Source organism: Natator depressus, chromosome 12 (genome assembly GCF_965152275.1).
Source record: "Natator depressus isolate rNatDep1 chromosome 12, rNatDep2.hap1, whole genome shotgun sequence".
Taxonomy (NCBI): Eukaryota; Metazoa; Chordata; order Testudines; family Cheloniidae; genus Natator; species Natator depressus.
In genome coordinates, this window is record NC_134245.1 from 16739617 (window position 1) to 16764303 (window position 24687).

The window sequence follows — 24687 nt, forward strand, 5'->3', positions numbered from 1 at the left end:
AGGAGAATTAAATCCTAGGAACTTAAATGTAATTTACACCCAAACAAACCATTTTGTGTTATGTGGATGTTAGGCTGCTGCTAGAGTTTAAATGTTGTGAAGTGTTCTTAAACACATGTCCTTTCTATTCATGCTGGGGTTAATAGAGGTTGTAGGTGGTCTCATGGCAGTATTTGAAAGAGTTGGCAGTAACTTCAGTTGTCCTAGCCAACTTTGTTCTCTTTAATATAAGCAACAACATAGTTCAATTACCTTCACCGCTGAAATTTAAGCCTGAACATAAGATGGTGCTGGAACGTAATAACTAGTCAATCCATTCTCACTGTGTAATCTTAGAATGAAACATTACAGAATCCCACATTATTGTGGGAAGGGAACCATACCTTTGCATTACCACCTTGACACCTGACCTCGCACTCCTTGTGCATCCAAATCTGCATTCCTTCTGCACACAAGGAATGCAAGACCAGGCCTGGTACACTACCCTCTTCTCCTCCTCAATACATTTTGCGTGCTAAGCAATAGAAATAATAAAAGGTATGGTGACTGCTCTAGATATGTGGAAACAACTCTTTTTAAACCAAAAATAAAGGGGGCTTGTCTATATAGCGCTGTCAAAGTGCATTAGACGAGTGTGATTTGTAGAGCACAAAACATCAGAGTGCTTTAACTGCATTGCGTAGTGCTCTAAAAGGTGTCTAGTTCAGGCTAATGTAGACCCTCCAGCAAGGTCTACATGGGGCAGTTTAAGCACAACATGTCAAAGTGCTTTATAAATTACACCCCTCTGATTGCACCAGGCAGGCAAGCCCAAAGGAATACTATCATCATCAAGCAGACTTTGCCATTTTTGGTCTTATGGATTTATGATAAATCATGTATAACTAAAAATAATAAATTGGCCTTAAAGTATTTCATTCAGCATTTTATTCTCTTCTGATTTCATCTCCTTCCTATATAAGCCATGGAGACCCATGATGTTCTGCTCTCATAATACATACTTTGTTTATAGAAAAGAGGCTGGAGCCATTCGAACTTGACACATGCAAAATGAAATAGCGTAAGTGATACAATAGTTAGTGAATCCACTCTAGACTGTCCACACAAAAGACTAAGAATGATCTTATCCAATGGCTTCATGACCATTTTTTAAAAAAAAAAAAAAAAAAATCCCAGCCCTATATTTCTAAGGTGCTTGTCTATTTTCTGAGTGTCTATAGGTTAAAAAGTCCTTTTTACACAATACATACTTTATAGCTTCACACATGTCGAGTCCCATTTTCACACAGTTCCGGGCATGAACTGGTAAGGACACAGGTAGGCCTGAGACACAGTAATAACAGTCTCCCAGAATTTTTATTCTCATGCATTCATTTTCCTGCAAAATAAGGAGAAAGAAACATAACAAGAAAAAAGCACTGCTTATATGCATCAGTACGTACCCAGAGTACATAACAGGAGACATCACTCGTTAATGTCATTTTGAGAAAAGTTAGGCAGGAGATGGTAATAGCTCATCTTAATTAATTAGCCTCTTACAGTTTGTATGGCAACTTCCACCTTCTCTGTGTGTATGTATAAATATATCTTCTTACTATATGTTCCATTCTATGCATCCGATGAAGTGGGCTGTAGCCCACGAAAGCTTATGCTCAAATAAATTTGTTAGTCTCTAAGGTGCCACAAGTACTCCTTTTCTTTTTGCGAATACAGACTAACACAGCTGCTACTCTGAAACCTGTCTTTATGAAATTAAAATCACTCCTATTTTCCTGACATTTCTGCACCATTTTGTAAGAAAATAGGTTTTGCTTCAAAAATTGATTTGGGAATGTTTATGCATCCATATTACTGCTCTCACAAAATATCACAAAAACTTCAGGCAATGTTTGAATGCAATCAGGCAAAACAACACTGGAGAAAGTTTAATTGAAACATTTCCACAATTTTGTGAAGTCCAAAATACATATGTTTTCAGCTGAGCCTTCATATCAACAGATGCTAATCACAGGACATAAGGTAACCTATAAAATATATTAATAAATCAGCTGTAGAGTATTTTGAGATTTTTATCAACTATTATACAAAAATAAATTATTCTGTTTTATAAAGGCAATTCAGCTGTTACTTTTTCTGAACCTAAAGAACCATTACAAACAATGCCCATAGTTATCCTTTCAATTTATTTTAATTTTAAAAAAAATCTATGCTTATTTTACTGATTTTATATATTTTTATCCTGCGGCATAAAAAACCCACGCAACTGAAGTAACAGTTGTATCAAGCCATGTGTTCATAAGGGTTGTCATACAAAAATATAGCTCTAATAAGAAGGTTAGTATTCTCCAGAGCTTGCAAAGCTGTAATTACAACTCAACTCCTGGAAATACTATATGAAAAATTAGAAGTGTGGGGAAAAGATCATTTATTGTTTACAAGGCTCTAATGTGTGCTATTTTAGCACAAGCGATACAGTACATTCAACAATCTAATTTACCCACATCCATCAAGATTTAATTTAATTACTTTGTTAAGGATTCTTCTCTCTCAATTATTTAGAGCATAATTACACAATACTTTAACAGCAGCATAATCCCCTATTCTAGAATTTACAACTTCTCCTGTTTACTTCCTGGAAAGCTTTAGAACTTTACAAACTAAATGAGATTTTTCCAACCCCATTAAATTCTTCTAACTATGCTTCAGTTTGTTACATATACCCAAATATGCTCAGTTCATAAATCAAGCCACAATCTTTAAAAAAAATCAAGGATTGGAAGTTCTGAAAGCCAGGCTTTGGTCTTTCCTTATTCTTCATCAAAAATAAATTTCTAGAACCAGAACGTGGCTGGCATTTACTTCTTGTACATTACAGGACAAAATAAAATGCAGCTTTACTCTTTTGAAGTTATATTAGCTCCATAACACGGACAGTTGGAAAATCGTTAGATAGGACTCTCAACAGCCTTCCACCCAGTCCAGGACAAGGAGATGCAAGGGGAACAGCTTTAAAGGAGTAGCCAGAGTTAGCTGAATAGCAAACCAGGGAGATGCCAGAGCTAGCCAGGAACATAGCAGTTCCTAAACACGTAAAGCTCATTCTATGCTACAGTCTTAAGTTCTGGTCATCAGGACGTTTGAGATCACGTCTGTAAATAAAGAGGTGTTTATCAACTATGCAAGTTAGGGCAAGAAGGTATTTGCATACATTCTCCAGATTTCTGAGCCTTCAGTTTTAATAGGCATGTTCTTGCTGGACACTGCAATCCACATTTTATAATTTGTTCCATATTTATCATAGGTACAGATAAAAGTAATTTTGAGAACATTGGCAGACAGCCCATGCCATCACAAGCAGTATTTTTACCAACATAGTTTCCCCTTTAGCTATATTAATTTGACGTTTTTGGCACAATAGTCAAAGGTAGATTGGTCTGAAATTCTTTACCCATTTGCTTCATAAAAGTATATCAAAAGCAGATGTTACAATGATTCATTCTGCCAGCCTAAGGTCAAATTGTATACATGCAAATGACTAATTACAGGGAAAACAGGACAAAATATTCTATAATGTGACTCAATCACTACATTATACTGCAAATATAATTCCACTCTAAAAAAAATTAATCAAATAGCGCAAACCCCTTTTTCATGCTACATGGTCTCTGACATGGTTTTATATTGTACAGTTCCCAATGTTCAAATTTTATTACTGTATTACATAACTAAAATATCCCAATATTTTGCACTTCATACAGTGCTCTTTAGAGGACTTCAAAGCATTTTAGAAATGTTAAGGAATTCAGCATTGCAACCCCCTTTGAGGTTTTGCAGATAAGTATTACTGCTTCCATTTTCCCGGTGGGTAAACCAAAACACGAAGAGAGTTAGGGAACTCACCCAGAAATCCACAGTGATTCAGCAGAAGAGCTGAAAAGTAGAATCCCAGAGAACTATCCTGGTTTCATATCACAAACCCTCCTCCTGGCACTCAAATAGCTTTCCTGGTTCTTTTAGAGATTTTTAAATCAATTTTGCCTTTTGCTGGGATTTTTATTAGCTTGAAAGTCAGGCCAAGCAGAATCTCCAGCGAATACTTCCTACCCTGTGTTTTGCATCACCCAGACTTCCCAACGCAGGAGGACTCACTCCCAGGAGCTTGGAACTAGTAGTTTTCTAACAGTGGCATTTACCCCCATTCACATAATGAAGAGCAACACCTACCTTTGCAATTTGATCAAACTTCCCAAAGAGCTCATTCAGCATCACTACCAGCTCCTTTGGAGAGCAGTCGCTAGCCAGACGAGTGAATCCCACAATGTCTGCATACAGGATGCTGGACAAGGACACACTATTTAGTCACATTTTAATTATCTTTGTTTTCTCATAATAATATGGAGATTTAATTGCACTGTGGTTCAATACTAAAGATCTCTAACAGAGCACCTCTCTCTGTGGGTTTATTTTTATTTAAGTTTAAAATACAGCATGCTAGTCTAGGGCCCACAGTCTTCAAACAAGCTCACTTTGACATGAAAACACATTTAAAAAAACACCTGACTTTACCCAGTCCAGGATGTGGATTTGGACAACTAAAGAGGGTAGGTAATTGGGGTTTTTTACCATTGCAATGAAAAAAAGAAATCCCAAATCTGGCAAAATAACTTCAAACCAGTTCTCTTCCCTCCTCTCACCTTGGCAGATGTATTCAGAGCATCTGAACATAAACTCTTCATTCAACCTGTCTGATCGCAACCATGACACTCCTCACCATCAGTAAATAGACCAAGTATTAAAAAGCAGAAGCATGTCTTAATGCAACCATTTGTCAAGTTTCTTTACTTACCTAACATTCTGATGCCTTTTCACATACAGACTATGGAAGTTGTTATCATGCATTTGCCTATCGTCATTGGTTTCCTTCAGTCGCTCTATGATGGCTAGTTTCATTCCCATTGAGATATGAGCTGGCAGTATAGATAAAAGCAAGCTTTCCTGAGAAGAAAAAAGATTTAATAACGTAAAGTTATTTGAAATACCATGTTAGGAATCTCAGTGTTTTAGAAAATTATTGGGGGAAGATAAAAAAAGAAGTCTCCTTAATTCAGCAGTTTCTGAGTGTTGCAGCTCAGGCTTTCAATAAAGGATTCTTTTTTCTGCTCTCGAGAGTTATGAGTGTATGCATGATTTTTTAAAATATTACATGCACCTCAGTTTACTGGTTTGACATTATCCTGCCTGAAGGCAACAAAGGAGGCTGTACGGGGGAAGCAAACAGCAACTGAAACAAGGACGAAGGGAACAATGTGGGCAGCTATTAATTGGAGAATGGCCCTGCTTGGCTCCCTCCAGGTTAGCAAAAGTTTACTCTTCCACCAACGAGTATACTAAACCCTTAAAGATGATGGCCTACGCAGAAAGGAGGTTTGAGTGAGCCGTCAACATGCTGACAGAGGCCCATACTGACAGAAAGAGACACAAACAGCATCAAGCTGTCTATTTTTCCTAACTTGGCTATGGAGGTAACTGGGCTGAGCGGAGCCTACCAAAGCTTGCAAGGAAAAATTCAGGATAAGTAAGGGGATATGCATGTATAGGCCTTTTTTGTTTTAGACATTTATTTTGTTTTAGACGTTTGCTCTGTGTGCTTTGTACCTTTGGATGAACAAATGCTTTGTTTTGAGGAAGCTGTTTCTCTGTCACTGCAAACTTATTCTGTCACAGGCTTCTGGAGGGAAATTTCTTACAGATACCGCTCACAGTTGGGCTTGTTTGGTGGCTGGCCCAGTAGTGTCCACTGGGCCAGGGTTGAAGGCAAGCTAGTTACCAAGGTGAGTCAGGTACTAAGGTCAAGCTGGGCCAGGGTAAAAGGCAGGAGTTGGGAGCACAATCGGGCAAAAAGGAGAGATCTTTAGCAGTAGGAAGCCAGAGTCTGCATTGTTGCTCAGATGGTTCCCTAGGGCAGATTTCTTGTTTAAATAGTTGGTGTTGACCAATCAGGCAGCTGCAGGGTTCTGTCGCTTGTTTCTTCAGGCAGTACTTCCTGCTGTACCTAACCTTGCAGTAATTTTGGGATGCTGCTCTGCCTGGCTCCCCAGTGGAGTCATCAGTTGCCCAGGACCCCACAACCCTGGAGTCTAGACCCGCAAATCCTTATACTGTTAGCTTAATACAGTTGGGAAGTGGGGGCAGAGGGGCTGCAGCCCAGAGATCCAGTCCCAGAGTGGTTGAACCACATGGCTCTGCCCAGAGTGAGATGCAGGAAGCCAGACCTATCACCTGAGGTAGGCACTCAAGACGGACTAAACAGGTTCTATAGCACAGCTTGCCCAGTCAGTGTGAAACAAACATTCTTCTCTCAATTTTTTGCAGTCTCCCTCTCCTCAGCAGGCTTCCAGCATCTTTCGATAGACGTTCAGACTCAAAAGCTCACTCTGTAGAAGTAACAGACTATAAAATATTCAAACCATCTGAACTCTTAGCACATGATGTGAAGAATTTAACTGCCTTCCTTGCTGGAGGAAGCACTTGATTAATTCAAATCCTGGAGAGGAGACTTTAAATAGAAAAGTCTACTGCCAAAATGCTAACATAACTGAGTTACTCAAGGCTATTGAGGTAGAGCCTTTTAATTGAATCCTTTCCTCAGAAATTACTTATGTTGCTGGGCTAATCAGAGATCAATAAAGCTTTGTCCCATATGCCCAAACAAACACATGGTAATGAAATTACACCTCTGACCGGGGAACAAGAGTCGGTGGACAAGAATAAAAGAAAAGCAGGAGTATCACTGCTTTCAAGTCATCTGCTGCTCCCTGCAGAGGAATGAAACCAACAATACTCTGAAGAGCTTACCTGGAATAAAAAGGATCATAAGATCCTTCAAAGAATGAGCACACTCAGAACTGATCCAACATTCTTCTCCACAGACTGCAGAAATCCCTTTGCTGAAGCAATTAAAGGGTGGATTTAAGTTAGCCTCCTTGGCCTGATAGACCAAGGTCGATGACCAGGAATTCTCTCTGCACCCCATCACATTGAAAGTGTAGTCGAATTTCACTAAAATATTGTTTTCCTTTTTAAAATGAGAAAATACAGCAGAAGATGGAAAGCCACAGCAGTGGGAGTTTAGGAGGTTGACAAATGGTTCTGGGTACCAATCTGTAGCCTGTGCAGGGAGAAGGATTCTCTCTCACCTACAACATTGCATAAATAGTTATGTGTATGTGATGAGTATGGGTGGGGGGGAAAATGTCACCTTATTTCTGAAGCATCAAGAACTGCTCTTCCTTCTGCTGTGCAGGAGGATTAGACAGAAATATAGTTTGATCTTGTTATGGAGAAACCTACATTCCACTGCCTCCCCAAGGAAAAAGAAGCCAAAGTCTCCCTTCCCTGGTCTTTTGGGAGACTTGAGGTTAGTGAACAATTAGGGTGACAACAGAACCATACTGAACATGACAGAACAGTTCTTTAATGTGAGATAACGTTACTTTACCGGTCGATGTCATTTGTTCAGAAATTAAATTGCCCTTCTCACATCTTCCTGGTTGGTGGGGCAAGGAAAATGGAAAGCTGGGAATCTGACAAACAATGTAGGTGGCAAGGAAAACTACACGTAGGCTGCAAAACTACAAGTAGGGCACCAGGACAAAAAAAAAAAAAAAAAAAGAAAAGAAAAGGGCAAGTTACCACAGCAGGATCAGTCAAGTGGGTTACAGAAAGCTTGATACTAGTGCAAGCTGATTAGATGCTTCCCTAGCTATCTTTGAAAAAAAATTAGCATTTATAGCAAGATTTTTTTTTTTTTTTTAGGGCTTTGTCATCTCATCTGGTAAGATAGGCAATAAAGGGCAGACTGGACATTAGTAATGTGGTGTCTTCTTTCCAATTCAGCCAACTCTGTCTTTTCAGCCTTCTCCTTTTAGCTCACAGTTTATGAGCTGAGATCACCATACACATGCAGCACTCTAGATCAGTGGTCTCCCAACTTTTTGGCTCGCGCACCCCTGGGGTGAAGACCGGAGGACCTGCCGCAGGGCGCCGCGGACGGAAGAAGACCAGAAGACCTGCTCCGGGCGCGCCGCCAGAGGGGAACACCAGCCGTGGACGTGCAGAGCTGCCGCCAAAGAAAAAGAACGGCGGAGTGCCGTCCAGCGGCGCTCCTGCTGCCGCGCACCCCGGTTTGGAGACCACTGCTCTAGATCAGCAGTTCTCAACCTTTTCCATACTGGGACCTTTCCTTCCACTTAGCAATATGGGAAAGGCAGGATAGTTGTGACCTCAAGGTAACGGTTGCAACCCCCAAGTGGAAAACCCATGTTTCTAGATCATTTGTTCCCACATGCATTTAAAGAAACACCCCAACAATCCAACCATTGCTATAAAATTTCAAAAGGTTTTCTTCTTCTTCCCCCATCTGCAATTTCGAAACCCTCATTTTATCATGAAACACTGTTTGCAAAAAAAACCACTTGGGTGTGTTTGTTAAAAACAAGTCAGCAGTGAGCCCTTCTTGGATCAATGTTTTCAGGATTGGCCTCACTGTATATGCAACACACACAAAAACGCTGTTAAGCAGCCTACAAGAGGGGAAAAGAAAGCATGCTGTGTATAAGACTAACAGTCTGGCAATAATGGTGTTTGCTTGGTGAAGTAGCCAGAGGAGACTGCAACAGCTGAGTCTGGGTAAGTAAAATGGGCACACAGAGGTAGGAACGAAAAAGCCTTTAGAGCAGCTGATCAAGGCAGAAAAACACCAAACCCAGATAGAAAAAAAAATTCTTTGCCTACCATAAGGGGTTGCTCCTGCTGTTAGAGCTTTACAGTAACTAGCCATCAATGCTAGTTTACGACTGAATTATACAAAATTACATCTTACATCAGTATGAATGTCAAAGTTTCATAGTGTTTAATGTTATTCACTTCTATCAATGCAAAGCAAGTAATTATTTGGCACGCACAAAATGTTTTCAGTGTATTTATTTTACATAATACTGCAAAATTTTTGTTTACTTGGTTGGCTACTTTAAAAATAGATTTCTATCGTCTCTGCATTAGCAGAAGAAGAAGAACATCTTCAAGTGCTCTTCCAGGAAAGAATAAGACTACAGAATTTCAAACATCCAACATCTGCATAAAGAAGGCAGGATCGTTGCTGAATTTAATTAAAAAGGTTTCTCATCAATACAAATCTGAAGACTAAGAATTACTTTTCTTCTGAATTGCCTGAGATTATTTTACATTTTATTATTTTAGGAAAACAGGTAAATGATTGATAATCAACTTCTGGTTTCAAATACTATGTCTAGTATGTACAGATTTGTCATTTTTTCTACGTTTTTGGACTAAGACAAACCACACACAAAGCAGCTTTCTCCCTTTAATTTCCCCCTCTCTATTGTCAATGGCATGGTTGTTTTTAACATTAGGTGGTTTTCATAGGGATTGGACCACGCCTTTCAGTATGCATCAGTCACAAACTTAGAAAAAAAGACACACATCACCCAAAAGAAAACGCATAACTCGTGTAATAGAGGCTTTTACTCACTTGTTGCCTCTTTTCAATCTTCAGTTTCATTCGGACTTGAATGCACTTTAAGGTGTATCTGTACAAATCCCATGAAGCATCTTGCATCCGATGCTTGTGAAATGCACCCATCAGGTTACCACAAAGAAAAATTACAGCATTGGCAAGTAACTGCAAGAGAAGAAAAAGTAACTGCAAGAGAAGAAAAGCGCCGCAGAAGAGTTTGATTCGTATTCTATACTGAAGAAACTTAAAATGTTTTTGTCCAGAACATAAGAAAAAGCTCAAGTTTTTCCCATCCTTTCACACAAGCTTTTTCAAACCACCACCAAACTTTGTTAGCCAACTTGCGTGTGTTAAATACACGCTAACTCAATAACATGAGTACTTCTATTTAACTCATTCATGTTAGTCCATTAAAACACAAGAGGGATTCAGTCACATAAGTTAAGGCCCATGTTTGCAGACATGTGCCTGCCACTGGGGCAAGTGTTCCCAATATGATGCAGCTGTGAAAAAGGCATATCTGATCCTAGGATGTATCAGGCGAGGCATTTCCAGTAGAGAGAGAGGTATTAATGCCATCGTACAAGGCACTGATAAGACTTCATTTAGAATACTAGAATGCGTACAATTCTGGTCACCCATGTTAAAGGCTGGACAAATGCAGAGAAGAGCTCCTTGGATGGTCAGGGGAATGGAGGGCCTATTTTATGAGAGGAGACAAAGAGTATAGCTTCTTTAACCTCACAAAAAGATGGCTGACACGGGGATGTGATTACTCTCTCTAAGTACATCACAGGGGTAAACACCAGGGAGGGTGAAGAGCTATTTAAGCCAAAGGGCAAAGTTAGCAGAGAAGCAAACGAGTATGAACAAATTCAGGCTGGAAATTAGAAGAAGGTTTCTAATCATCAGAGGTGAGAGGTTCTGGAACAGCTTGGGGGCTAACTTCATAGTTGTAAGAGAGCTGGACAAATTTATGAGTTCAATTGTATGACAAGGTTGCTCAGAATAGTAGGGGGCAGGCAGCCGTAGGGATCACTTCCAGTTTATATCTTATATTCCTAAAAGCTCATGCTTCAAGTTTTCAGCTAACTACTGCAAGGATCAGGCAGGGATTTCCCTATACCCACAATGCACTCGGCGGGGGGCGGGAGGGTGGTCTCATTCCTCTAAAGCATCAACAATGGCCCTGACTGGGGATGGGATATCAGGCAGAATAAGCCCGGGCTCCAAGGTGGCACCAAGCATTCTCTCTCTCAGCTGCATGGCCGGCTGGTTCTTGCTCACATGCTCAGGGTTTAACTGTTCGCCATATGTGGGGTTGGGAAGGAATTTCCCCGAGATCAGACGGGCAGTAGTAACCTACTAGTAACCAAGTAGTGTCTTGGTCTTCCCGTTGTGTGTGGGTGCAGGTCACTTGCCAGCATGATCTGGGTGTATCTCAATCATTTTCGTGACATTGCAGCGGCCTCAGCACACCTCAGTCACTCCTATTCTCTCCCTGTGGCACATACTAGTCTAGTCTCCTGCGGGCTGTAATACTTTGGTCTCATTTCCGTTGCTGGGTTTAGTGTGCAAGTGCTGGGTAGTGCTTTGACCTGTGATATACAGGAGGTCAGACTAGATGATCTGACGGTCCCTTCTGGCTGTCAACTATGACTCTCTGTTTTAGGCACAGCAAACTCCATGGGCACATACCTATGCCAAAAGTACATGCATGTATGCACATGCAAGTTACCACCCTGATGTATGTATTCATCAGACATGGACACACCAGAAACTGTTCAGACTAGCTGGGTTCTTCTGTGAATGCACCCTGGTAAGCGTTCAAACAAGGAGAGACTAATGCTGCTGACGCCTTGTAACAGCCGTGGCTCATTAAGTCCAGCGTGGATGTCGCCCTTTTGAGAGATGAATCTAGGGTCTGGGTCTGAAAGGAACCCTTGGAACAACAGCCAAGTCTGGGGGCAGGGATTGGGCTAGAGTTTGTTTTTATATTTTGAGTTACCCCAGGAGCAGCGTCAGCCACTTCCCGGTGGGGGGGGGGGGCGGGGCTCAGGTGGATCAGAAAATTGAGTGGTCTGCTCCCCCCTTGCCATGAGGCCCCTCCCTTCTCCATGGCTCTGCCCCCTCTGTGGTCCCACCCCATGGCCATGGCCGAGCAGTGTGGGGCACTGGCTGCTCGCAGCCAGCAAGAGCCACCCAGGCAGGGGGACCCAGTTCTGGGGCCACAGAGCCCTCAGGGAGCAGCGACCGCTGGGGGCAGGGCCCAGGAGTCTGGGCTGGAGCAGGTCAGTCTGGGCCATTTTGGGGAACACTAGACCCTCCGCCTGCCCAGTGGACAGAGACATGGGCCGGGGGTGCTTTCAGGCATCCCAGCCTCCCGCCCAGGCTTTCTTCTCCTCTGCTACTGGAGCTGGGCGCCAGGCCAGCAGCCACCTCTCTCTGCTCTGCCTTCAGAGATGGGCAGCGGGAGAGCAGCAGCTGCTACAGGGTGGCTACAGAAGATCTAAGGGACATTTTGAGGTGACTATAGCCCTCACAACACCCCCCCAAACCCTCAGAGCTACCTGGTTAATAAAGCCAAACCTCAGGAAGCAGGCAAGTTTTGATCCAACACAGCATGTTTGTTCATGGTGTTTAGGAGGGAGAGATATGAGGGGAAGGGCACAAAGGAGCTACTGGCTCTCTGTCCAGTCATACACTTAGGTGTACAAGTCTGAAAATGCGTGCCTTGATTTCTTCATCTCAAATGAATCAGTCTCACAATACCAGAATATGCCTTCACCTAGGTCTACACTCCAACTTATGTTGGCATAATTTATGTCGCTATGGGGGGAGAATAAATCACCCCCCTGAGCGACATAAGTTACGCCGACATCAGCGCCGGTGTGGACAGCACTATGCCAGCAGGAGAGCTTCTCCCACCACCAGCTACTGGCGCTTGTGGGGGCTGGAGTAGCTAAGCCGACAGGAAAGCTCTCTCCTGTCAGTGTAGAGCAGCTACATCAGAGAGCTTACAGCAGCACAGCTGCATCAGTAAACTCTCTAGTGTAACTGTGCCCTAAGTAACCAAAGCTCATGTGACAGGTTATAGCAGGTTTAATCCTTTCAGTATATGTACTTATCTAATTTTGTATCCTATTCCAATCTATAAACTAAGAACTCTTCACGGTCTCCCAGCATGGACTTTATTTGCACGTGAACAAGCCCTTTCTGGGACAGGTGTTACCTGAACTCATTTAGCAATACCAGAGTGGTAGTAATTTAAAATTACGTGTTTACCTGAACAGAAGGCACCAGGAAAAAATTAAGGAAATCATAGGTAAGTTTATTTTGGCAAAATATCTGAAGGTCAAGAGACCCTGTTTGAAAGGAGCATGATTTAATAACTAATAAAAGAAAATTAACCATGTCAAGTGGATGCATTTTGATGAAGAATTAATAGGTATCATGACTCAAGAAAAAGGCAATTACACTTTTAATTGTAACATCTAAAGATCAAAGAGCAACTGGCCTATCTAGTTTCAGAGTAACAGCCGTGTTAGTCTGTATTCGCAAAAAGAAAAGGAGTACTTGTGGCACCTTAGAGACTAACCAATTTATCTGAAGTGAGCTGTGGCTCACGAAAGCTCATGCTCAAATAAATTGGTTAGTCTCTAAGGTGCCACAAGTACTCCTTTTCTTTTTGGCCTATCTAGGAGGATATTGAACCAACAATAGGAGCTAACAGGCAAATCCTCTTGATGGCAAGCTATAAGGTTGAAACTGGACCACACTTGCCTCTTGGACAGGTACAATCCAACGGATTGGACTTGAAAAAAATCCATTAACCAATGACAAGTGGGAAACGTTCCCCCCAAACTCCATGCTTGCAACAGAAGCATAGGGCTAAACCAATCATTTTTTGCAGAACGCAAGCATCTTGGTTTGTTTTTTTTAAATTGTCTAGCCTTTAAGGGTTGTGAAATTAACAAAAGTTTGGTAAATTTTCACTGCTGCTATTCAGAAAAGTGTGGGCAGAAGCCACAGGATCAATTATGTCTATTTTATTTTGCTACAACATGGGAAAGCTACAAGGCTTGCAGCCGATGCTGGCCAGGGAATTATTCAAGGGTGAGATCCTCTCTCCCCCTATGAACATTGCCACAGTTGCAGTTTGTAGGGCCACTAAACTCCCCTTGAAATAATAGAGAAGACGCAGCTGGCAGGCTGAGTTCTGGGCCTCTCCAATGCCCTTCGATCCCTGCTCTGAAATAGCCTGGATTTACTGAGTTCCAGGAAGCACTGCAGTGCCGCTGCAGCATTTCAAGTGTAGACAAGGCCTGAGCCACCTGAAATCACTACCACTTCTGAAAACATATGCCAAGTACAGTTAGTGAAGTCATTTAGATTAGACTCTGATTCCATTACTATGGGAGCTTTTAATACACAGGGGCTGCTCTGGACTCTGATTAGTGTATTGAAAACAGATCTGCTGCTAACAATGGAATGAGTATCAAATGTTAGAAAGAGCAGTGACCTCACGCTACCACAAGCATTTGTCTGGGAAGGAAATAAGGTTGTCATGAGTTACCTCATTTACTGAGAGATGACATGCATGTATAAAATATTCAGAAAGCCTGAATCACAGCGCTTGCCCTCCTTATTCTAGCTATTTATCTTTTTTTCAAAGTGGCAGGATAGATTGGAGGCGGCGTCTGCCAAATGATTGTGGAAACTCACCGACAAGGTGGGGCTGGTACATACCATATGCTGTTAGGAACTGTCAGATTGTTACCTCTCCCTCCCACCAACCCAGCAATTTAGGGAACACACATCTTTTCCCTCACCTTCCAAAACAGACACATGCACACACACTCTTTTATTCTGGCACTTAATCAAAAATACACTATAAAAGATTTCTGCTCCTCCTGGTGAGGGAAAGGAGCGGTGCTAAGCGCTGGCTTGTTTCTGAGTACTTTGCAACAAATTCAGATTTGTGTTTTACATTCTCTTTAATTACAGTAGAGTGATCATGTGCAGCTTCAGGGCTACATTTCAGTACCTTTGTTCCAAAGCTGTGACAGGACAGTAGATTCCTGGCTTTGGAATAGAAAGAAAGTGGCCGGGAAGGAGTGCACCAATAGGGGTTTCCACTGTTTGATAAGGGTGCCCCCAAATTAGTTATATTCACTTCAAGTCCTTGAATGAAGGCCACTAGTATTAGTGACACAGTGATTTAACCGTATAAAGTACAGATGGAAAGAAATATATTTTTAATAATCAATTCAGTTTAACAATGTGTGACGCATGTTCTTGTAAACAAGCCTGATATCTAAAGCACACGTCATCCACAAGGCAAATAAATTGAAGGAAACTGTAGTAAGTGTTTTCCCATATAGTTCCCTAAGACACGTAAAATGACTGTTGGCTCTAAGCAAAAAGAGCTTGTCAATTTCCAAAATGCCTTTTTGTCTGAACTACACTCCCCCTCACTTGTGCAAAATCCCCACCAGGCTCACGTGTTTCATGGGGGTGGGGGGGGGGGGAAATACAATAAATACCGATCAAAAAACTTTTCCTTTAGAAGGAACAGACCATCCCTTCCCTTAGTAACTGAAAATATCCTAAATGGCAGCCCCATAAAGACTTAATTTATCTTTCAATAGAGGATGACTGTGCTAAACTCAAATGGTATGTCCCCCTGACAATGAAATAGCCAAAAGGTTACAGCAGTAGGTCATTCTGCCAATAATTAATGTTTCCCCCTGCTGTGAGAGGCAATAGAAAATCTAATTATTTTTAAATGCAATAATGAAACAAGGATGATGTGCTTAGAATCCTAACAAAGCTGCTAGCATTGGACTGTGCTAATCAAGTTTAAATTAAATTAAAAAGGGGCAAAAAAGAAAATATGCATAAAGTAGCAATGGAGGTGGGGGGGAGAGGGACTATAACAATGTTTGTTTGTGAAAATTAAAACATAATCAAAACACATGATGCATGAAAACGTATTGCAGCTGTAAGAGATAAGATCACAGGGAAAAACTGATAAGCATAGCCAAGGCAGACTGCAAACAAAAAGATTGTTCTTAAAAGAAGATCTACAAAAGGACAGCTGCAAATCACAGATGTCCATGGTATAACTACATTAGATTACTTGAGGATAATCTGATATCTTGTTTATATTTACTACCACATACTTATTTCATCTGGTAATTTACTGCTTCTCATATTAATTTGTTATATGGGTTAGCTCTCTCATGGAAAATATCTCGGGAAATTCTAGAATTTCACGAGTTATCTTTATAAAAAACACAAAAAAGTAATTTGCAGGATGAAACTTACCAAATTTTTTTTCAGTTTTTGACATCACAGTTCTGCCTTTTGGCTACAGGTCTATCTTTTGTCTTTTAGTCAAATGGTGCCACTTACTATACTATTGTATTCTATACTATACAGCCAATCACATGTAGTATTGAGTGCTAATATTCTATTCTACTGTTCTTATACTGTGTTCATCACCATGGTATCAGAGTGACTTCCAGTAGTATATTAAGCAATGTGACTAATATATGGCACACCTTTATTCAACAAATTGCTATTTCCTTTTGGAGAAGCGTGTAACATGAGGACATGAATACAGTGATTCTAGAACTCCACATTTTTTCAGAGTGATCTAGATCGGGGGTTCTCAAACTTCATTGCTCCACGACCCCCTTCTGACAACAAAAATTACTATGACCCCAGGAGTGGCCTGCCACCCAGGGAACGGCGCCAAAGCCCAAGCCCCACCACCTCGGGCTGGGGGACAAAGCCAACACCCAAGAGCTTCAGCCCCAGGTAACCTGTAACCTGGGCTTCAGCCCTAAGCAGTGGGGCTCAGGCTTCAGCTTCTGCCCCAGCAAGTCTAAAGCCACCCCGGCGACCCCATTAAAACAGGGTTGTGACCCACTTTGGGGTCCTGACCCACAGTTTGAGAACCACTGGTCTAGATACAATTTTATCACAAAAAAGGTACAGCATTCAGTTTTAGGGGACGCCAGTGCATTTGTTCCAATCACTAATAAAAATATTTCATTCATTCAAAAAGGGAATTTCATTTGATAGACTTGTTCTGCTACTAAATACACTCAAGTAACTTGAGTGATTTTTTTTTTCAATTGTAAAATCCTCCCTGAAGGCTGCAGCATACTTTCTAAAACCATGGAATGAAAGCAACTAAACTACACGTAAAGTTGTACTTTTCCTATCTCCCGAGGGTCTATGATCAAAGACACCTTAAACATGATGCTGTTTCATAATAGTCTAGAAATCATAATGCTAACAGAAATACCTTTCATTATTTTTTAAAATGTTGTTCTTAATGTTGTCCCAAGATTATTTTTTAAAATTGGTCGTCCCTTTCGTTTTCTGTCTCCTCATTTGTGTTGAAAAAATAGATATGCATTGTACATAAAAAGTAAGTATTTACCAATGGGTATCATTTGCCATTCCTTTTAGTGAAGTGTGCAAAGGAAGGCATGTCTACATTTAAAATGATACAGCGCCGCTGCTGTAGCACTTCAGTGTAGACACTACCTATGTCAACGGGCGGGCTTCTCCCACAGCCGTAGATGACCCACCGCCCTGACAGGTGATAGCTAGGTAATGGAAGAATTCTTCTGTCAACCTAGCGCTGTCTACACCGGGGCTTACATCAGTATAGCTATGGCTCTGAGGGGTGTGGATTTTTTCATGTAGCTATCCCGAAGTTAAGTTTTCCTTGTGTACGAGGTGGACCCAAACCCTTGAACTAAGTGGAAGCTTGCATCCATAGCTGAACTTTGCGGTTTGTGCCCAGTTCTATTGGAAATGCTGCCTATGACATTTGAATATTCTAACAAATAGCATTTCCTTACCTGAAATGTAATGAGTTGTTGGCCTGAGTCAGGACTTCGTGTCACTGTAATGCTTAGGGATACAATATGGGACACTGCAGAAAGGATGCTGATGATGACAGCATCTCTCATCCCAAAGGGTAACATGGTGTAAACTGTGAAGATTATGAACAGGAAGAATGGCACCTTTAAAGAGAAAAAGGGCAAATCTGTTATTAGGTGCCAGAGCAAGGGGGAAAACATAAGCATTCTGACTTTTCTTCAGGCTGCATCCTCTAGCACTGGCATTTCAATGGAACAGTTAAAATCACAAGGAGTGTAGTGTTCATAAAAGCTTTGAGGAAACTGGATAAAGTTATAATACAAATGTAGCCAAACCAGTTGCTTAAAGAGGACACTTGACCCTTAATTTGTCTCATTCTCCTTTGGTAAAGGTGCAGATATACTGCAGACATCATATGACATAACTTACATCTGAATTATGTATCAAGAACAGTACAAAGCAAGGATGGAGCTACCTCCTTCAATTTCAAACTTCCCAAGTGCTTTAAGTTCTTATTATAATGTTAATACCAAAACAGCTTGCGTGTGTTTATTTGCTTGATATTTTATTGACCCGAAAATCAAATAATCCTTCATGGAGCTGATACAACAGAGTAATCACTACTGCATATAAACATACATTTGAAGGCACGGTTAAAGAGTTTACAGATGTCCATTGGCCTGCTAAAGCATAATGGCTCAGAAGGCACTATTAAAGTCTATCATTAAATCCATATTTATGGATTTCTGTTATAGCCGGTGGTACCTATATATGGGGCCTCATAATACTTGAGTCAAGTACTGTGACAGACACACTGCAAGACTACCCACTCAGCTCTCCCGCTTCACTTCAACCCCAGCTTCCTGTGGTTTCCAGACATCAGCCTCCTTTGGGGAGATTCTCACTCATGGCAAATTCTAAATACCATATGATGGTTTTGTAACATGGACAAACGAAGACCAGATAAGGAAACACACAAGCTTCACTTGTGACCAAAGATAGTACTTAAAGTCACATCGGAAGGTGAAAGGCAGAAAATTCCTGTTCCAGCTGACCTCTTATAATATGGTCTTCACATTGAAAAAAGAAAAAAAAAAAAGTCAAAGATATCAACCCACATTATGTCTTGCAGCATTTAAAGAAGCAAAGCCAGACCTTTGTTTAGTTACAGGAGCAAAAAAACCCAACAACCCTGAACAATTAAAATAATTTCCCCCATGTCTGAGATGAGATTCTCCCCATAAATTTTGTATTAAAATTTCACTTCTAAGTAGAATGATTTTGAAGGCCAAGTCTCACCAGAGGCAATTTAAGCAATAAACCTGAGGATCTATGGCTTTATAGTATACATCAGAGGTGGGCAAACTACAGCCCGCAGGCCACATCCAGCCTGCCAGACTGTCCTGCCCGGCCCCTGAGCTCCCAGCTGGGGAGGCTACCCCTGGCCCCTCCCCTGCTGTTCCCCTCTCCACCACAGCATCACCTCACCTTGCCACACCGCCAGTGCTCTAGCCCGCCGGTCCTGGATAGGGGTCAGGGCAGTCAGGGGACTGGGAGCAGGGGGATTGGATAGGGGGTAGGGTCCCGGGAGGGGGCGGTCAGGAGACAAGGGGAGGGGGCGTGGGGGGTTTGATGGGTCGGGGGTTCTGAGGGGGGCAGTCAGGGGGCAGGAAGTGGGAGGGGGCAGATAGGGGGTGGGGTCCAGGCTGTTTGGGGGGCACAGCCTTCCCTACCGACCTTCTGTAAAGTTTTGCAACCCCGACGTGGCCCTCAGGCCAAAAAGTTTGCCCACCCCGGTATACATGCTGCTACCTTTAACTCTTGTACAGCTGCAGTAGCTGAAGTCTGCAGTCAACATATCACTGGGCTGGACATCAGTCATAATGGAAATCACATTCTGATTGTCTAGTAGATCATTTCTAATTTTCATTATTCAGAAAAGGATGGGCGGGTGGGAAGGGTCAGTATCATTAGATAAAAAGTCATTTTTCTTTTCTTAAAAAAAAAAAACCTGCTCTGCTTATGTTATCAGAGCTTAGGAGGAGTTTCCTACAGGTTATCACTTTTTGGCTTCATAAAATTGTCAGTTTTCTGGTCGCAGATACCAAGTCATCAACTCCAGCCGCACCCCGCAATGCCCGGATGGGTCGTTAGTTCTTATTGTTCACTTCACCCTCTCTACTGGATTTTAAAACACTTTCATTCAGCACACCCAGCTAGAAAGGGGTTTTTTTTTTTTAAATTACTTGAACACCACTTTGTAGTCAGGACCCCAATCAGCACCCTGAGAATCAAAACACTGAGAATTATGGAAGAAATAATTTACTTTTAAGGTACATTCATGACAAGTAAAACATTTTTATTTGGGTAATTTAAATTAAAAGCATAAGGCCAAGAGCTTACAAAGACTTCGGCATATGCTTAATTTTACACACACTGTGTGGAGTAGTCCCAGTGAAGCCAATGTGAATGCACATAGTTTTTGCAGGATCAGGGACAGACAGACTTTAACAAAAAGTGTTATCCTGTAATCCAATATAACTGGTTTGGGGAAGAAGTAAACTTAAAACGAATTGAATAAATATTATAGAATTACAATTTTAAGAACAAATATATACTGATTACCACTTCTAAATGTAAGTGCATCAAACTGGAAATACATACCTGTTCCCATGCATAGACTGAAAAGCTATCTCCCGTTCCAAAAACTGACACATATCCTATGGTCAGGAAGCAGATCCAAATCAAAATCCCAAATAATTTCAGCCATCTCCGAAATAAGGATTCAATGCATACAAGCAAGTACATGACTGCAAATATTACAAGAGCAGTACATACTGTAATAATGAAAGCAAGATGATGACGTGGTTCCTGCTAAAAGCAGAACAAAAGTGTTGTTAGTACTGTACTTTCCTTTTAATAAGTGCAAAACCGAATTGTGTGTCTAATGTCACCCATGCAACTATGATGTCACCATATTACATTAGAGATGAAAAGCTATTCCTACAGCAATGTTTATGCAGATGTACTTTCTGTCATGTTATATGTGGGACCATGCATGTTTTCAAATCCCAGGAACAGAAAAATCCCTATTAAAACTAAAAGAAAAAACACCCCAATTTATTTCTGCACTTTCACCTGCTAATATTGGGGAATGCCATCCATTACACCAACAACATTTTTTATTAATATCTAATACTTACAGAGCATAGTTTTTCTATTAAATTATGTTAAAATTAAAGAAAATTGTTAAGTCATTACTACTGTTATTTGTAAGAACAAGAGGGGAGGGAGAGTATGATTGGAAAAATTCAACAAACTTCCCTCTAGAAGAACCACAAATCATGGGTACGCTGTCTAGGTCCTCAGTTCTGAAGACCTGATTCAACCTGCACTTGAAGAGGAGTGTTAAAAAGTGACAGGGAGATTTACCAGCCCTTTTATCACCCATCTTTTCCTTTTTACTACCTGTGAATTTGACTCTTTGGTTCTATTTAAGAAAAGCAGACACTCTTTCCAAACCCTACATCTATTTAGTTAATTAGCCAGCAAATGATTAATTTGCCAGCAAACGATTCTGGTAGCCTGTTCACATATAGATTTTGTCACAATGTATTTTTCCTAACCCCCCACAAGCAGTAATTCCATAAACTTGGATCTATCACATAGCAAAGTGATCTCACTCCCAGCTAACTTAACAATTTTACTGTTTCCATCCCAAAAGAATTTCCATAATAGTTTTTTTCCAAACAATTAAACTCTAAAAACTGCCACCTACAAAATCAATCACTGGAAATCATAACCAAGGAACCCATCTGTTATTTCACATTTTAGTTTGCTGTACTTTTAAAAACATTCATATTCTTGAATCTGGAATTAGAATTTACACACACACAAAATGCTGGTACTCCCATGGACACAGCTACCACTAACCTGAAGTAAGGGTTACACCATTCTAGCCCAATGAAACATGTGCCCAGTGAGTTTCTGTGAGCTTTGATACAAGTTCCTTCTGACCTCACACAATGTACAGTACAAACTGAGAACCCTGGTTATACTCACATGCATGACAAAGAATATTATAATTAGCGTAATACAGAAAGTAATTGCAATGAAGAGCAGCAGGAGAAGCAGCGGATGCTGCTGGCTCGTGTAGCGATACTTCTCATAAAGTGGATCTGTTATCTTGCAGTCTTCATTTTCATTAAAGAAGTATTTGCCCTTAGCTGGCATTTTATTCCAGTTTGGCTTTGACTTCTCTCTCAGTTCCCAGTGATGACAACAAAGCAAAGATAGGTCTATCCTTCTTTCAAGAGCACTTCTGTCTTCTAAGGTAGCCCTTGGTTCTGACTTGCTTGACCACACTGTGTGACTCACATTCTGAACTTGCGCGTCTCCTCATGAGCATAAAGTTCAGATCTCAATATAAACGAAAGGGAAGAGCCCTCCTCTGCAGAGCCACATCCTACTCTTCAACAGCTCCATGCAAGTTTTTTCTAGCTAGATTGATACTTGTGCTGCTGCTGTCGAGGTTTTATTTTGCCACAATCACTGTAACTCCCTTCCACAAGCTGTCAGCAATTCCCTTCGGGTGCTTTTTCATGGGATAAACTCTGTGGAGAGAAAGCATGATTAAAAATAAGGCTTCAGTTAAGTGGATGGATTTTTTTTCTGAGAAAACCTCACTGTAAATGACCTTTAACAAGGGGATAAAAAATATTCCTTAGCCATGAGAATTAGGCATAACAGTCCTGCAACATTTATTACTTTCTATTTAACATAACATACAAACTCTAAAGCAGTGGGTCTCAAACGGTGATCCATGGAGCACTTGCTAAAGCTGGACATATGGTGCCGGCTCACCTTTTTCTAGCCATTGAAACACTTAAAAGAAGCTAAAAATATATTTAATACTTTTCTAATGTTACATTCCCACATGAGCAATTGCTGCAGATGCCACAGGCACATTATGCAGTTGCAAATGGTAGGGGAAGATGGTCCAAGCAATCAAAAATGGCAAGAGAAGTGACCAACGCTGTGTAGAAGTTTGCTCCCCCCGCCCCACCCACCTCTAATAAAAGCTTAATTTTGAAATTGACATACAGACATGCCGAATTCTTCTGAGATTGAAATAGGCAGAATAAATTGAACAGTGCAGTAGAATACTACTCTTGCATATTTAATATTTTGATAGGCTAATATATTTGACTTTGATATTCAGTTACAAAAGGATATTAACTATATAATAGAATCATGTATTGGTCATACTAAAAATGAGGAATATATTCATGTTTAAAAACTGGCTGTTTAAAGCCAAAACAATGTCTGAAATTCGCCTCTGTACCCCAAATTATTTCTTCCCACCCAAAATTAACAAAATGGGTCTTTCCAAGGATCAGATTACTTACTTTCCAAAACACTACCATGATTTCTTTGCAGAGAGTTTCCCCATTTTACAAGTCTGCATAACATGGATTTAAAGATGTGTGCATAAATCACAGTACCTTCACTTAAATAGCAGAAAGAGCACAAATAAGTAAAACGCACAGTCCCTTTGGGCTGGATTTTGCCACGCTTAAAAGCGATATCTTACTCCTCTCGCAGTCCCATTAAAATAGATTTAACAGCTTGTAGAGGAAGCAACTACTCAATATAACAGTGGTGGTCATTTGAAATCAGTACTTTAAAATATTCCTGATCAGTGCTAAAAACTGATTTCAGTTCTTGCTAATTGAAGGACCCAATCCTGCATTCCTATTCAGGAAAAATTCCCTGGAACCTTAAATATGTAATAGTTTACTCAGACTGAAGCAGCTTTGTTTCTTCTTGTTAAAAGCAACAGGACATACTAGATTATCAGTTTTTAAGGAGAGCTCCCCGAATCCATGGAAATTTCTGCCTAAAACTGAGAGTATGATATGGCCCAACACGTACAGACAATTTCATTTTTATTCACACTATCTTGTTGGTATTCCATTGATTTTTGAAACCTAATAAAAAACCCTAACTTAAATTTTCTTTAAATTAAATTTACCTCCTTACAAATATGAAACAAAAAATAAAATAGGAACAAAGTATAGCTGTCAAAACCAAAACCTACTACACTAATATTTAAAGCACAGATTTGTTTAAAAACAGAAACCAAAAAAACAGGTCTTTCACATCTAATTTATACTATTTCTATGGCAACAGCCATGTTAAGGTAACAATGAACATTAAGGGATAAGTTACACTGTTAACTAGTAATGACTGATGATTTTCAAATAGCTGCTTGAATATAGTTCATTCTATGACAGGGGAGACTTTTTTAAAAAGAGCCAGTGAAGTGTGAGAAACAGGATTTCAAAAAATGTTTTATTAGGACTTGATAAAATAATTACAGCTTTCTTACTGTTAGATTACCATCACCATGGTGTTCTAATCTTGGCTTTTCTCCCAAAAGGTATGGCCTGATACAAGAAAACTTGCTGAAAAGCCAACTTAAATCAGTTACTTTCAAGTGACAAACTGTTTAACCACATGCAGACACAGTGGACACATTACAACTGGAGATGGTGCTGGGGCTTTTTTCTTTTTTTAAACCATACCAAAAGATTTAGACTACACCAATATAACGAAATTCTAGAACGTTCCCCATTAACAAGTGAATTTTCCAGACATTAGCCTCAGGTGAAAGCAGAAGGCTCAATCCTGCAATTGTAGCAAGTATGAAACTCCCATTGACAAACACGTTGAGCACTTGCCCACAATGTTCTGTGAATCTGCATTACTTACAAAACAAGAAGACAAGGTAGAAGAACAGAATATATTGGATTGTGAATGGTTGTGAATAATAAAAAAAGTGATTCCTATCAAACATCATAAAACAACAACATTTATACACACACTTTGCAAATGAAAGGAAGTCATTTTTAGGAAAAAACAAATTACATTTATAACTGTAATTGTCAAAACCTGGTTTACCATAAGGGACAAGTTTTAAAAAGCCTCCAAATTAGTAAGCTCACAGATACCTATTTGCATATACACATTGGTCCATTTGCAAATTCTGTGGATGTAGTTTTGAAGGCATCTTTCAAAATCAAACTGAAGGGGGCAGGGAAGTGATTTTTTTATATATGCACACGATGCCACATTTCACTCTCTCACAGACGTAATATATAAATATAAATCTGTAAATGCACATCTACTTTTTCTTGAGCTACCAAATAAATAATGACAGCACAACGGGTTTTGAGAATAAACTG

General features: G+C 40.5%; 1 protein-coding gene across 1 annotated transcript in view; it reads right to left on the reverse strand.

Annotated features, from left to right (window-relative positions):
• The window catches only part of ADCY7 (adenylate cyclase 7), a 125902-nt gene that overhangs the window by 35489 nt on the left and 65726 nt on the right, over positions 1-24687 (reverse strand). The window contains exons 3-9 of the mRNA XM_074968627.1: positions 21503-22053; positions 20105-20314; positions 17419-17583; positions 9551-9700; positions 4847-4995; positions 4225-4336; positions 1251-1378 (exon numbers count right to left, since the gene is read on the reverse strand). Coding sequence (XP_074824728.1) covers positions 1251-1378; positions 4225-4336; positions 4847-4995; positions 9551-9700; positions 17419-17583; positions 20105-20314; positions 21503-21673 — 1085 coding nt within the window. The 5' untranslated portion in view covers positions 21674-22053. The remainder of the gene's footprint in view (positions 1-1250; positions 1379-4224; positions 4337-4846; positions 4996-9550; positions 9701-17418; positions 17584-20104; positions 20315-21502; positions 22054-24687) is intronic.